Source organism: Triticum urartu, chromosome 7, assembly GCF_003073215.2.
Source record: "Triticum urartu cultivar G1812 chromosome 7, Tu2.1, whole genome shotgun sequence".
Classification (NCBI taxonomy): domain Eukaryota; kingdom Viridiplantae; phylum Streptophyta; class Magnoliopsida; order Poales; family Poaceae; genus Triticum; species Triticum urartu.
Genome location: NC_053028.1, coordinates 55,995,624 through 56,011,242, shown reverse-complemented (window position 1 = coordinate 56,011,242; position 15,619 = coordinate 55,995,624). Strand labels below are relative to the sequence as shown.

The following is a 15,619-nucleotide window of genomic DNA, read 5'->3' as shown; positions in this document are numbered from 1 at the left end:
AAACTTTTCGGGACGAGACTCCGCCGCCACGAGGTGGAACCTGGGAGGAACCAATCTAGGGCTCCGGCAGAACTGTTCTGCCGGGGACACTTCCCTCCAGGAGGGGGAAATCATCGCCATCGCCATCACCATCGCTCCTCTCATCGGGAGAGGGCAATCTCCATCAACATATTCACCATCACCTTCTCCTCTCAAAACCCTAGTTCATCTCTTGTATCCAATTCTTGTATCCATGTCCGGGATTGGTACTAGTAGGTTGCAAGTAGTGTTGATTACTCCTTGTAGTTGATGCTAGTTGGTTTATTTGGTGGAAGATCATATGTTCAGATCCTTTATGCATATTAATACCCCTCTGATTATGAACATGAATATGCTTTGTGAGTAGTTACATTTGTTCCTGGGGACATGGGAGAAGTCTTGCTATTAGTAGTCATGTGAATTTGGTATTCGTTCGATATTTTGATGAGATGTATGTTGTCTATCCTCTAGTGGTGTTATGTGAACGTCGACTACATAACACTTCACCATTATTTGGGCCTAGAGGAAGGCATTGGGAAGTAATAAGTAGATGATGGGTTGCTAGAGTGACAGAAGCTTAAACCCTAGTTTATGCGTTGCTTCGTAAGGGGCTGATTTGGATCCATATGTTTCATGCTATGGTTAGGTTTACCTTAATACTTTTGTTGTAGTTGCGGATGCTTGCAATAGAGGTTAATCATAAGTGGGATGCTTGTTCAAGTAAGAACATCACCCAAGCACCGGTCCACCCACATATCAAATTATCAAAGTACCAAACACGAATCATATGAACGTGATGAAAACTAGCTTGACGATATTCCCATGTGTCCTCGGGAGCGCTTTTCTCATTATAAGAGTTTGTCCAGGCTTGTCCTTTGCTACAAAAAGGATTGGGCCACCTTGCTGCACGTTACAATTTATCTTATCACAAAACTATCTGTTACCACTTATTTCAGTACTTGCAGAGAATACCTTGCTGAAAACCGCTTATCATTTCCTTCTGCTCCTCGTTGGGTTCGACACTCTTACTTATCGAAAGGACTACGATAGATCCCCTATACTTGTGGGTCATCAGTGCTATCTATACAAATCTCAATTATATTGATCTAAAAAATTATAGAATCAAGATTAGTAAAAAGGAGGTGATTTTGCTGCGCGGATGGCGGGGGAGGTTTCTTATTTTTAGAGGACGTTGTCCTGGCGGTTTGCTAACATGTGGTCCCACGTGTCAGTGCTTTACCAAGCCGATCCACGTCCCACATGAGGCAGAACAACGGTAGAAGCAACACATGGTTAACTTGAAGAAGATGAGGGAGAAGTGGATTCAGCAACGAGTGAAATGATGGTTGCTTCGTCCCTCCAACTTCTCTTTTTAGCATTATTACTTCGTCCCTCCAACTTAACTACGGGAAAGGTGCAGCTTTGTGATTTGACGCCTCATTGCTCATTACTACGCCGGCGCCATGACTGGGTGCTTCACCCCGACTGCTCTGCACTATATTCCGGTATGGCACGTGGACCCGGTAGCTTGATGTCCCACATGTCGGTGAAAGGGACTAGAAGATTTATGAAAGCGAGCGCTCCACTCTTACGACGGAGGAGTACACGACACGACGGCCTAGTGAGCTGTCACTTGTACTGTATAGTACTATAGTTTTGCTGTTTCACATGATCCATCGATACAAACCCGATTAAACAGGAAAGGGCGGGATTTTTCCCGCGTGGTATATGATACTGGCCATACATTTCAAAGGCAATTTTAATGTATCCAACTGAATAATTAAGTTACAATATGATATCTAGTAAAACTAAAAACACATATGACTTATTGTGTTAGAGTGTAGTAGTAGTGTTGTATTGCATAGTTGTTAGATGTAACATGCCAGAACGTGTAGAGATGTAGTTTTGGAGGGCCTACAGAGAGAAAAGCGTAATACATTCACCGAACTTCAAAATAAGCTGATTACGGTCACTATATATGTTTTGCGGTGATTATACGGTCACTTGCTCACAGTTCAGCATCGGATTGCACTCTGTTGACCGGCCAAATAGTCTATGTGGCACCATGTTGACTAGTTAAATTGACCACGTTCCTTGTGGGTCGCACCTGTCAGTTCGCATAGGGAAAATGTCAGATAAACACAAATTTACGCAGGCACGACAAGACTCCTACCCGTGTGCGGGAATCACCTGGTTGTGTATGTGTCTTTCAGGGCCTGATGTGTGCGCATGCACGTGTAGGTTGAGCACTTGATCGTGAGAGTGTGTGTTGGTCGTGTGGTGTACTGGTGTGTGCATGCATGCGTGCGTGTGTGCGTGTGAGTGTTGCGTGCGTGCGTGGCTGCGTGTGTACGTGTGAGTGTTGCGTGCGTGCGTGCATGTGTTCGTGTGAGTGTTGCGTGCATGCAGTTCGTGTGCATGCCTGCGTGTGTGTATAATCACCGCACTAGCTCCTGTGTGTTAAAACATACGGCTCAGCATACCAATACAATGCCACCTTGTTCGCTGTGCCCGCGGTCATGACTTCGAACCACCGCCCAATATGTTTTTGTCGTTTGTTTTCATTCTTACTAGCAAGATGCCCGTGCGTTGGACGTAACATCAAGATGCATTTGTATGACTAGTTTATCTTGTGAGAGAAAAGGATGAATGAGGGAAGGCCTTATTTGCAAATATGGAGAGGTGTGTGGGTACCTTTTTGCAAAATTGCCATAGTTTCTTTCCTATCCGTCAGATATAAATCGGACGACCTATATTGCAGGATGGCAGGCACAGCATCATCACCAACTCTATTTTTTATAAGAGTGTAGATGTAGAGTAGATACAAGCCGACAGGTGGGCCCGATGGTAGTGAGATAATGTGATGCAACACTAGAGGTGCCACATGGAGCGTTTAACTGGTCAACTAGTCGTGTCTAGAGAAAATACCGAGTTGTACGGTGAGCCCGTGACCGTATAATAACCACAAAACATAAATGGTGACTGTAATGAGTGGATTTTGTAGTCCAATGTACGTATCGTGCTTTTGCTTCAAATACAATGATTGTCACTGTTTATATCATGAGAGAAAGATGAAACATGCATGAATGTGCTGGGGGCTTACTTTTAGAGGACCTGGAGATAGTTTGTGTGCGTACGTGAAAGGGGCGTAGAGGGGGGTATGCGATGGAGAGAGAGATGCTCTTCGTTTCTCTTTATTATGACTAAATTTATATATAGTATACAAATATACAAATTCACAGTGTAGAATAAATATCATTGTGGGCACCATGCAATGCAAATTAGCGTTCATACTCCTCCATATAACTTTGTAATGTTGTATATATGTAGAAATTCTAAAATAATTTTTTGGCCACACTTTATTCAAAAGGAATGTTGTATGCGAAGTAAACGTGAAAAGAGGGCTTTTTAGATCAATGGGGTACGTGATGTAACATGCGTGAATGTGTACTTGATGCATTTGGCAGGGCTAGAGAGGTATGTGTGTGTATTACATATTCGAGAGAGGCATGGATAGAGGGGCCGGCGGGGGGCATGGGAGAGATAGCACGAGAAATGAGAGTGGTCTAGAGAGAGAGACGAATATGACGTCACGGAGAGAGATTCCCTTGAGTGTGTATATGCAAGGGGGGAGTGGATAGAGGCACCAGGAGAATATTTTTTTTTGTGTGTGGTGTCTGTGTTGGTATGTGTGGGTGTGAGAAGATAACGAGACGTGGGGGCAGAGGGTGTGTCACCACGTGAGGTCCGGTAGGTCGAGGTGAGGCCCTTCATTCGGTTCCGTTCCGCGCCATATTGGTCGGCCCGTGACGCATTTAGGGAGACCCATGGATGACTAGTCGTACAAGACAAAGATATCATAATTGTGAAGGACTCTGTGTCCACTGACAAAGCCAGCTAGGATTTGTAACCCTAGGTTCTCGGACTAAGGTAATCCCTTTATCTCTGATATTACAAATCATCCAACCTAACTTTAAGGGGCATCCTACAGAATGCTCTGCTAGAATCATACTCGTCGATTAGGAAGAGAGGTGTGAGACAATGCTTGAGAGACATGCCTAAAGATAATGTGCGTACAGGAGACACGTAGGCAAGTCTATCTATATAGAAAGGGTCGATGGGGATTATGTGTGTGTATGCTTGCAAGAGGAGAGTGCTTGTGATAAAGGTTAGTGAAAACAGTCGTAAATGGTTACGAGAGGGAGGGAGGGTTATATCGAGAGCATGTGTGCGAGAAAGACACCTCGGGAGAGAGTGTGTGAGCATGTGTGAGAGACCACCGATGGAGAGTGAAACTACACGTAAAAGACTGTTGTACACATTGATTATAAAGATATAAATTGTATCCAAATATTAGGATGGGATCATGATATTTGCAGTTCGCGTAAGGAACGGTCATTGATCCATCAGACATCTAGATTCTGTCGAATTTGAGCATGTCTATGTTATTATTCGACACAATTGATCCACATAGTTAGTATTTGAACTCCTGATAATGCATCGCTTTAGCAATCAAATATAAACGTGAGTATAGTTCATGTTGTGTGTGTAAAGCACATTATACATACGAAAGTTACACAATGAACATTATAAATAGCTACCTATGAACTAGCATACATTGGAATTCAACTTAAGGTGGTTTAAAAAATCGAATTCAACATGAAGTCCATTCAATTATTTGAATTTGATATCATGGCATTTGTAAATCATACCTAAATTATGGGGGCACCAATCTTTTGTCTGATTTTGTACATAATAGCATATGTAGTGGGTGTACAAAATAGATTCAAATTTAGCTCCTCCATTCCAAAATAATTGTAGTTATAGGATTTTCAAGTGTCAAAATTTCAAAAAGAAGCGGATAATTTAATGAGGTTTTCAAACATACAAGGTCAAATTTAACGTTGTCTATTTAGGTCAATCCTCAAAGTTCAAGAGTACTCTAAACGTGAATGCTTGTGTTTCAAAATTTCATACGAAGCGCCAAAAGAGCCTCTACTCGCCCGAAACCACATGAGACCAATGTTTGGTAGTACAAGGAAATTACTTTTCTAATAACTCCGACCCGTGAAACCTACCGGCCCGACGTCCAAAGGTCTAAACCGGGGTAGGTTTGTAGCTTCATCTAGACGCCACGCAACCGCCTCTGAGAAACATTCATACACAATGGCCGCCTAAGCACACATGCGCGCGGCCGAAATCGCTCCCGCCCACTATTTGGGACACCTGGGATTACCATCCTACCCCCGACCCGAAGTTGGTCCGAAATTTAAGAGGGGGCAAAGTTTGTACTTTCCCCAAATTTCAAACAAGCGCGACCCATCTTCTGTTAAAAAAAGCCAAAAACAAGCGTGTCCCAGACCGAAACATGGTTCTCCCCCCCCCCCCCCCCCCCAGTCCGATTCCCCATTCGTACTCCATGGGCGCAAAAACTACCTCTCCACCAGCCGCGAAACCCTGACGTCCTCCGTCCGCCACCCCATCCCACCCATCAACCGCCGCCCTCCTCCATCACGCTGGAACCGATACCCCAACATCATCTTCCACCGCAACCTCAACTACAATGCCCTCCACGGCTAGTAGTTGAAGCCGAGGCCGAGCCGTCCGTACCCGAGCCAGTTCAACCACGCCGTCCTGCGCCTCACCGCTGCTGCTCCAACTTCGCCACCCTCCACCGCACCAGAGTTGTTCCTGCTACGCCGTCCTTCGCCGCCTTGGATCTGATTCCCCTCCGCCGATATACGGCCATGGCAACACATTCAACAATTTGGCCATGGGTTTGTCCAAGGATCAACGGTTCTCCAAAACATCGTTCCCCCGGGAGAAAAAAGAAGATCGCCGTGACATATGGAGGAGACCACACTGGCAACCGATAAGGGTACTCCTCTTCCCTTATTCGTGCAAATCTTACGTGTCTGCTTGCACGGTATTCATCCCACAGAAGACACTAGTTGACCGCTTCTTCTTGATACTAGATGTTCCTAGTAACTCGCGATGCACAAGGTTTCTCCTCATATACTATTTCACCTTAGCTAGAGGTCCGTCGCCCCCCAGAATTTCAATTCCAGGTCAGTTGACTCCCAATTAACGGAAGCATTCCCCGGCGTAACAAGCGCTAGTCCGCCTATTACGCCTGGGAAGCAGCGCCTCGGTGTTTATCTTAGGGGCGTGTGGGGCCTAGAGCTACTGGCGCCTGATCTGGAGGTTGGCCGGGATTAAAGGGATGGCCTGGGGGCGCTGCCAAGCACGGCGGTGGTGTGAGGTCGAGGGGAGGGCGGGGCGGCGGAGGCAGGGGTTTGGGCCGGTGGTCGCTGGCGGTTCAAGAAAGATCATCAACAGTGACTGGCGGGAGGTAGACGAAGGCCATCTGCCCGTTCCTTATAGATCGGACGGTTCATTAAAAAAATCAACTGACCTATTTATTTTCAGTCGACTGTTATCTTGATATGACCACATGTGGGTGGTGTGCTAGAGGAGTACCTGCATTTCATGTGCTCATATATTACAAAATCATACGGAGTAGAATCTAATTTAGTTTTCCATGCAATGTTGTAGAGCTATCATATGTCTCCTGTCATTTATTTTTCAGCCACCTGCTATCTGCTACTTTTACAATGCACTAGTTCTGCACACACTTCACCCATACTCTCACTATTGTGTTTTTATGCAAGGGTATTTCAGAGTCTTCCTTGAGAGAAGCAGAAAAGAAAAGAGAGAAGTTGCTCTAGCTTTCTACGCGGGTAAGCACGGCACGTTACAGCGCTATAAAGGGTGCAGTGTTAGCAGATGGAGACGGTAAACGTAGCTCTGGAGTTGATGACCTCGCTCGCAATGAACCACCATCCCAGGTGCTTGCTTTAACTTCGCGGTGTCATATGTGGTTGCATGTTCCATATGGTGTCTAGCTTGTATTCGAAAGGCTGAAGTCGGTCTTTATTAAGATAAGGAAAGATATTTTTTACATGAACCACCATCCCGTGAGCACCAGAAGACAAATAGCTAGTCAGGGCACCGGCCGAGCCAGTGACAAGCCCAACAAAGACATGCATCACCTGGAAGCTAACTAAAAAGCCGCGATGGTGGCGAAGAAGCCCGCCTCCCACCAGGCTCTCGGGTCCTAGATGATCATGCTCACCACTCCAGACGGATGTCTAGCTTGTATTGCTTGTAATTTGGTTAAATTGCATCTGCTTAGCTTACACATTATACCTTTGAATATGACATGTGTTTCTGTTTTTGGTACATACTAGTACATCTTTGTATTAACCATGTTCTTACATCAAACTAATGTTCTTGTGTATCCCTTATCAATCACTTATGATGAGGCAGTCAGGCAAGTGGACTACTCATTTAAAGAATGCAGCGTCAGCCTCCCGACATGATTCTCAAGAAACAGCAAGGCTAGATGAAGATAGTGAACGTAGCTCTGTAGTTGATTACCGCATTCCCCTACACTAGCATCGCAGGTGCTTGCTCTAACTTGGCAGTGTGATATGTGGTTGCATGTTGCATATGGTGTTTAGATTGTAATTCTTCCAATCTGGTTAAACTGCATGTGCTATTCTGCTTAGCTTATACATTATACATGTTAATGTGACATGCCTTCCTGTATTTAGTACATAGTACATCTGTCTATTAAGCATGTCCTTACATAAAACTATTTTTTTTGTATCCCGCATCAATCAATATGACAAGACACCTTTAGTATATGCAGTGCGATATTAGTTGCATCTTTCATATGATTTATAGCATGCGCTGCTTCTAATTTGTTAAAATTCCATTTATGATGGGACGCTCTTAACTTGGCAGAGTCATATTGGTTGCATCTTTCATGTGGTGTCTAGCTTGCATTGCTTATTATTTGTTGGAATGGGTGCTTAGTTTACACAAACAGTTGTGAACATGCCATCTGTCCTGTTTTTCGTACATATTCCATCCTGGTATCATGTGTTTGCCTTACATCAAAGTAGTGATTGTCAATATCATGCATGAATGAGTTCTGAAGAGAGAATTTTATTGCTTTTTCTTGTCGGTTTTACTTGACAATTCAAAATCAATAAAGCGGAAGGAAGTTACCAAGGCAGCGGATAAAGGTGCTCCTTCAAAACGGAGGGCCTCTACAGTTTCTACTCCTCCATCCCCCAAGATGATTTCCAAGAGAACACATGCATAGACACTCAACGTAGCTGTGTTTATGATGAGCACGTCTCCCCTAGTGCACCATCACCGGTGCTCCCTCTAACTTGGCATTGTTATATGTGGTTGCATGTTATGTGTGATGTCTAGCTTGTATTGCTTCTAATTTTGTTGAATTCCATCTGCTTACTTTACACATTATACTTGAATAAGACACGTGTTCCTGTTTCTAGAACATACAGTATATGTCTATCACACCATGTTCTTACATCAAATTACTACTATTGTGTAACCTGCAACAATCACTTATCATAAGACATGTTTGACTTCGGAGTGTGATATAGGTTACATCTCACATTCTTTTCTAGCTTGTACTACTAATTTGTTGAAATGGCACTTATGACGAGACAGTTTTAACTTGGTAGAGTGATACTCGTTGCATCTTTCATATGGTGTCTAGCTTTCATTGCTTCTAATTTGTTGAAATGCCTTCTCCTTAGTTTACACATCATAAGCTGTGAATATGCAATGGCACTAATGACGAGAGACCTCTAACTTGGTAGTGTGATGTTATTTGCATCTTGCATATGATTTATTTCTTGTACTGCTTCACGTTTGTTTAAGCACCATTTATGATGAGACACTATTAACTTGGCAGAGCGATATTTGTAGCATCTTTCATATGGTGTCTACCTTCCATTACATTGCTTCTAATTTAGTGAAATGTCTTCTGCTTAGTTTACACATCATAATTATGTTATCTTAGTTTACATAATATTTGTACATATTACATCCTCCTATCATGTGGTTGTCTAACATCAAAGTTTAGTTCGTCTGTATCACGCATCAATTTGTTCTGAAGAACTAAATTGGTATTCATTTTTCTTGTCAAATTGACTTAACATGGCATAGAGAAAGAGGAAGAAACACAAAGTGGCGGGGAATGGAAACCGGAAGAATCCTGCAGATTCTGTTGGTACTGATGGTGCAATAGAAGGTCAAAGTCCAGCAGAAAATTCTACAAACAGGGTATCCCATGCTACACGAGCTGCAGAAAAAGCCAAACAGAAACAAATAGCTGCCACCAAACAGAAAGTATGAGACAGCCCTAGTTCTTGCAACACCTTCCACAGTACTACCAGCTGCACGAGTTACTCGTGCGTGAACTGAGCTAGCAGCATGTTCCCAAGCTCCCTTGCCACCTGACACTACTTCCCAAGCACTCTTGACACAAGACGAGTTGGCAAGATCAGATGAACCTTGTGAGCTTCAACAGCAAGATGGTGGTTGTTGGAGTCAAGTTACAGTTGCATGCTTCTTTATATGTAGTCTCACAATTTGGTGTACACTAACACTTCCTATGTTCGTTGTTGGACTAGCACCTAGGCGCAAGAGGAAACAAACATCAGAGATAATGCTCGATAGGTTAACTAAATCTAGAGGAGGAAGAATGGAGATCCGTTTTGAGGCAGGTTTAAAAAGGCCACGTGATGCTACAGAGTCAGCCAAGTTAGTATCAGAGGCAGTGGTTGCCTTTAGGTGTCATGTACGTATCCTCCCAACATGGATTCAGTATAGGAATGACAAAGACGAAACCCAGTTCAACACCTTCCTCGACCATTTATTTGTAAGTATGGCTATGTATGGAAACTAGTAATATCGTCTTGCTCTGTCCCATACTTTCTAGGTTGCTGATAATGAGACTCCCATAATTTTCAACAGATGAGGTTCAAGTTGGATAGCCAAGATGATGCAACCAGACAAGCTTGCACCCATGTTTTCAAGTCTGCTCTGCGACAATATCAGTATAACTTGAGGAAAACTCACTTTGAAGGCAAGGCTAACAGTGAACTTTCCCAAACATCTCCAGTGGAAAATATATCAGATGAAGACTGGAGGGGCCTCGTTAAACACTGGTCTAATCTGAAGTATCAAGTACATTATATATATGCACTACAAAAAGAAGACACATCCGTGACATTTTGGGCCGAACAAATTTTTTTTCTATCATACATATGACACTTCTATGACAATAATTGTGACAAAACACGGTATCATCATAGATGTGGTGGGGTCCTACTTCTATGGCAAAAAATCATGACAGAAAATGGGCTTTTCGTCCTGGGCGGGTCGGAGACGCAGCTGCATGACATTCTTTGGGCCGTCCATGACGGCAAAAACCATGGTAGAAGCGAAGGCGAGGAAAATATCGGGGTGTTCCCGGTTACGGTGGGTGGTCAGCGCCGAGCGATGCATGTTTCTCTCGTACACGCACGCGCGTGGGTGCGAGGCATTGGGCTCTAACTGAACCCGAGCGAGGCGTTGGGCTCTAACTGAACCCGAGTGATTGCACTGCAGGCTACGCGTTACTGAACCCGAGCAATCGATCGATGGCTGTTAACTGAACCCGATCGAGCGATTCCTTCGCTACTGCTGCTAACTGAAGTCGATCGATGCTGCCTCTGGATGAACAGTGAGCGTTACTGGGTGGGTTTGGATGAACAGTTCCCGGTGGGGGTGGATGAACAGGACCCCGTGGTGTTGCCTCTGGGTGAACAGGACCCCGATCGATCGAGTCAGTTGGGGCTGGATGAACAGGACCCCGTGGAGGTCTGGATGAACAGGGTCACCCCATGGAGGGCGGGATGAACAGTAGACGGTGGAGGGCTGGATGAACAGTAGCCCGTGGAGGGGTGGTTGAACAGGAGCCCGTGGAGAGGGCTGGTTGCACTACAAGAAATATGTCAACTTGTGACCACCACTATTGGTCACTGAAAGGTCACAAATTTCCATTTGTGACCTTTTTGTGACCAAAAACATAAGGTCAAAAGCTGGCCGTCGTAAACTGACTATAGCGACCTTTCTTCTGAAATGGATGTAGACGTTTATGACCAAAATACGTCTACTGTGGCGTTTTGGTCACTAGCAACCTCCCCAGGCCACGTCGGCATCCAGCGTGGCAATCTGATGTGCCATAAGATTAAGCCCGGTCCAATTCGATTTTCTACATGGGCCTAGCCCAACAATTCGGCCTATTTGTTTTTTTTCTGTCTGTCAATTTTTGGTTGGGTTCATGGGCCAAGCCCAATATTGCAGCCTTTTTATTGTTGGGTTGTGGCCTTTTTGTCTAAACGAATTTAGTTTTTTTTTCAAAAGAAGGGTCCACTAGTCAGATGGGTCCCAATTTCAATTTGTCATGTAAGTAGGTCCCACCTATCAGACTCATAGTCTTCATATTTCAAGCAGTATTCAGATTCGCAGAGACAAAAAACACACATAATACTTAAACAAGAGCAACCAGATCACATAATACAATACTTTACAAGCTCTATCCGTTCCAGTACAAAGGGCCATGTATAATACAATACTTTACAAGCTCTACAAGTGTAATATAGTACTACTTTACAAGCTCCTGGACTCGCTGGACTCTCTCATATTTCTATGCAACTTCAACAGGACAAAAACTTCGGTAGTCAGGGCTGGAACCATAGTCAGATGAACAACACGCCGGACTAGCTCGACGGCGATAGTCAGGGCTGAGACCAAACAAAACAGCAACATGGCTTCCTCTGTCATCCTGTTACATGAATCAGAAAAGAATGAGAAAAACTGGGGCAAATATATTATGAACAGACCATTCAACATTCAGCTAGTACCATGCTTTTTGTTGTCGAGCTAGTTAAAATGAGATAGTAGTTCATATAAGAAACAGAGAAACAATATGAATATGCATGGCACATATGCAGGTTGTGCAAAAAAACTGCACTACAACACATTGCGCCTAAAACAAAATACCATTCTACTATCACGACCATACATTCAACTGGCAAGATCTAACAATACTCGTCACCACACGCATACTAAACTTCACAAAGGCAGGAGATGATAAAGGGAACCAAGGAAGATACCTGTGGATGATAGTGTCGACGATGATCTGGATTGAGTTAGCATTGATGAGGAAGTGGATGGTGTCCATGGTGTGCTTTAGATGCACACAGCCATGAGCTTCTTGCCGCTGTTGCATCCGTTCGCTCGATGATGGGTACCAATGCATCCAAGTAGAACAAAACCACCAACATTAACCCACAGCTTCAAGTACAAGCAAGTATATATCAAGTGACAGTGAAAACAAGTTGAGAAAAACACTGTAAATATCTATTTCATGTCATGCAGAATTCAAACCGAATAAACCTATGCATACGAAGGTGAAATATTACAAAGAAAGCACTCATCAGGTAGCATGCATACAAAGTCTCTGTGTTGGCAGTAGTAAATACTCTCTGTGTTAGCAGTAGTAAAACTCATGCAGTACCAAGTTAACAACTTTGAGTCAGAAAAGCTAGAAGTGTCTCTTAAGAGAGACCAGAACTTAGAATTAAAGCACATATCATATTCTGAACAGCATCAGCACCATGGTAGTAACAATTAACATTAGTAGGACATCAATGGGGCACAACTTAGTTAACTGCAGACGGATGGACACACAATTACCTTCTCGAGGCAGGGGCGAGCGTCCTTGAAGTCGAGGAAGATGAGCGTGAGGGCGGCGCTAATGGCACTCCAGGACATGTTGAGGCCGAGCAGCAGCGGCACAAGCATGCCCAAGGTGATGGTGTACATGCCGAAGGTGATTTTCTCCCCAGATTCAATGCATGGAACAGCTCCCTTCCGTTCCCAACAGCAGCAAGGTACTGGTGCTACTGCCGTGCAAAGAAAAATCTTGTAAGCATGATAGAAGGTTGGGATGGCAGGAAGTGAAAATCCTGTCTAACAACATGAGCAGAGCACTAGTTATAAGCATGATAGAAGGCTGGGTGAAGAATATACGAAACTGAACCAATCAATTCAATTCAAAGGGTGTATCTTGTGTAAATGATGCTAGCAATCTCAGTTTCATGCATATATAAATATATATGTATATATATATATGTATATATAGTAGAAATTTTATTAGATGATCCTAACTCCCAGGTAAGTGTTTCTTCATATAAAGTAACTATAATTAGCACCCAACAGCTAGATAGCATATGGTGGAGAAACTAGTTTCAGGTTATCCAGAAATACCAGCGTTGTGCACACCAGGATAAAATCAAAGAATCCAAGAACAAGACACTTGGAGCAAGCAACTGATGTAGTAACAAGCTTTGATGGTGCTAAATGCAACAGGTTTGCATAACCTGATTCACAAGGCTTCGAGTAAATCAAGTGCCCAGATTAGTGGACGAGGATATAAAAAAATAGACTGATATATTTTAGGACAAACAACCACAACCTGAAATAATCCTGCAAAAGACAACATATACACTTGGATTTACAGCTGTACACATGTATGTACAGATGCAGAACTAGTTAAAACAGTGTACAAGAGTTGATGATCCTAAGATCCTACCTACCCAGCACTCAAATGCAAAACTTAGAAGATCGCATTCTTTAAAAATTGCATCACAACAGTTTAGCAATAATAAGAATGGCGCAACCTGTATTCTGTTCTTGGCTAGATGCCAAATTCAGGATGTCTAATATACTGCACAGCAAACACAAAGTAGCAGCCCAACAAGTAATCTAACAGAGGGTGAGCTGGGTCTAGTACTCTGCAAAGCACACATGATCCTAGCCTCCCAGGTGCCCATGTGAATTTACTGCATGGGCCTCCCATTTCATTGAAAAACAAGACAGTAATACAAGGGTCTTCAATTTCGATACTACTTCTGTACTCAAAGGTGGAAGCTCCTTCTAGTTCATGTAATATAAAACAGAAAGAAGCATTGCATTCCTTGAAGAGGGGTGCTCACGTGTCATGTCCACTACAGTATCAGTAAATTCAGTTGAGTGCTGAGAATATACAATTGGAGACTAATAAACCCCAGTGTGATGTTAAGATTTCCCATTAATAATAAGTACAGGGACTCACACCATTTTTGGTAATAATATCAGGCCAAGCAACGGACAAACTCCTCAATTTAACTACGTTCCCAACATGCGTGCACTTGGCCCAGCCTTTTCAGTCTTCTTTCTAGTAGCAGTACTAAATCAATCATCTCACGATCCAATAAAACGTCTAGAAAAATCTATTGATCGACTAAATCAATCATGCGTATGCTGGTAAATCTGTACGTACGACTGATGAACAACGAACATATATCACATATATATACAACAACTGAATCGACTGAACATCCGTCAGGAAGAAATCGACTGAACCGCGGTACCTTCGAGCAGGAGGTCGGGGCGAGTTCCCCCACGCCGCCGTCCGGCAGGGGCGGCTGCGTCGGGGACGGCGACTGGGCAGGCGCGACGGGGGCGGCGCGAGGAAGCCGGGCACGACGGGGGCGGCGCGAGGAAGCCGGGCACGACGGGCCAGCTGCTGCTGCTGCTGCGCGGGGCGCGCCGCGGGGCCCTCCCTGCTGAGCTCAGCGACGTAGCGGCCCCGCGCGACGCGCTGGAGCCGCGCGCGGACGACGCAGGCGGACGCCCAGGCCGCCGTCGCCGGATCGGCGCGCAGGCGGACGCTGGGGGCGAGGTACCCGGCGCCGACGCCCGTCGCCGCCATCTGCAGGACCCGCAGAAAACAGAAGGAGGCGGGCGGAGGAGGTTGGGATGGACGGTGGATCGCCCCGCTCGGGGCGCGCCTCGGCTCTCTCGAAGCCTCTCGCTGCTGGGGAAGGAGCACGGATGGCGGGAGTGCTGCTGCGGGCATGGATGGATGGTTGGATCGATGGAGGCCTCGTTCCCGACGAGATCGAGCGGGGATGTGGCCATGGATGTGCGGTTTGGTTGGGTGAGAGGAGTAGGGCGTGCGGGAGGCCATGGACGGCGGCCAGCTCCGCCGGAGGGAGGTGCCAGCGGCGATCTGGAAGGGAGGAGGCAGCTCTCTCTCTCTCCCTCGGGCGAGACAGCGAGGAGATGGATGGATGTGGGAAAGAAAGGAGGCGCGGGGTGGATGGAAAATGACCGGCTAGGGTTTCGGGGTTTGTGTGGAAGGGTCGAGGACAGCCGTTGGATCCACGAGCATCCGACGGCGTATGATGCACTATCCGCGTGAAACGTCTACGGACCAATCAGAATGCAGAATGATGCTATGACCTTCTAAATTGGTCATAGTTGTCTAAAAAATAATGTGTTAAAATCATGTCAGCTATTTTATGACCTGATAAATTCAAAAAGAAAATAGAAAATCATGTCACCAAAATGTGAACGAGTTTTCAGAAAAAATAACAAACATGAAAAAAGATAAATATCTTCAAAAAGGTGTAGTGAGAAATGAGTTTTTTGGCAAAAAAAACATTTTTCATTTTTCGAGGGCCCAAAATGAGTTTTTTTGTGAAGGACCTACCATATATTTGTTGCAAAATTGGATCAAATAATTTTTCTAAAATACTAGGCCATATATAATGCACAATTGACAAAATGGTTGGGTGTAAAAAGTTTTGATCCACCTCTCGTGAAAAAGACAAATTTCCACCGA

General features: G+C 44.6%; 1 protein-coding gene across 1 annotated transcript; it reads right to left on the bottom strand.

The window, feature by feature from the left end:
• Positions 1 to 11,431: 11,431 nt before the first annotated feature.
• Positions 11,432 to 15,095, bottom strand: LOC125521103. The gene is made up of 4 exons (XM_048686152.1): positions 14,364 to 15,095; positions 12,646 to 12,854; positions 12,063 to 12,243; positions 11,432 to 11,731 (listed from the first exon to the last, which is right to left on the bottom strand). The coding sequence occupies exons 1-3, from the start codon at positions 14,911 to 14,913 to the stop codon at positions 12,139 to 12,141; spliced, it is 864 nt and encodes a 287-aa protein (XP_048542109.1). The 5' UTR covers positions 14,914 to 15,095; the 3' UTR covers positions 11,432 to 11,731; positions 12,063 to 12,138.
• Between the last annotated feature and the right edge of the window lie 524 nt (positions 15,096 to 15,619).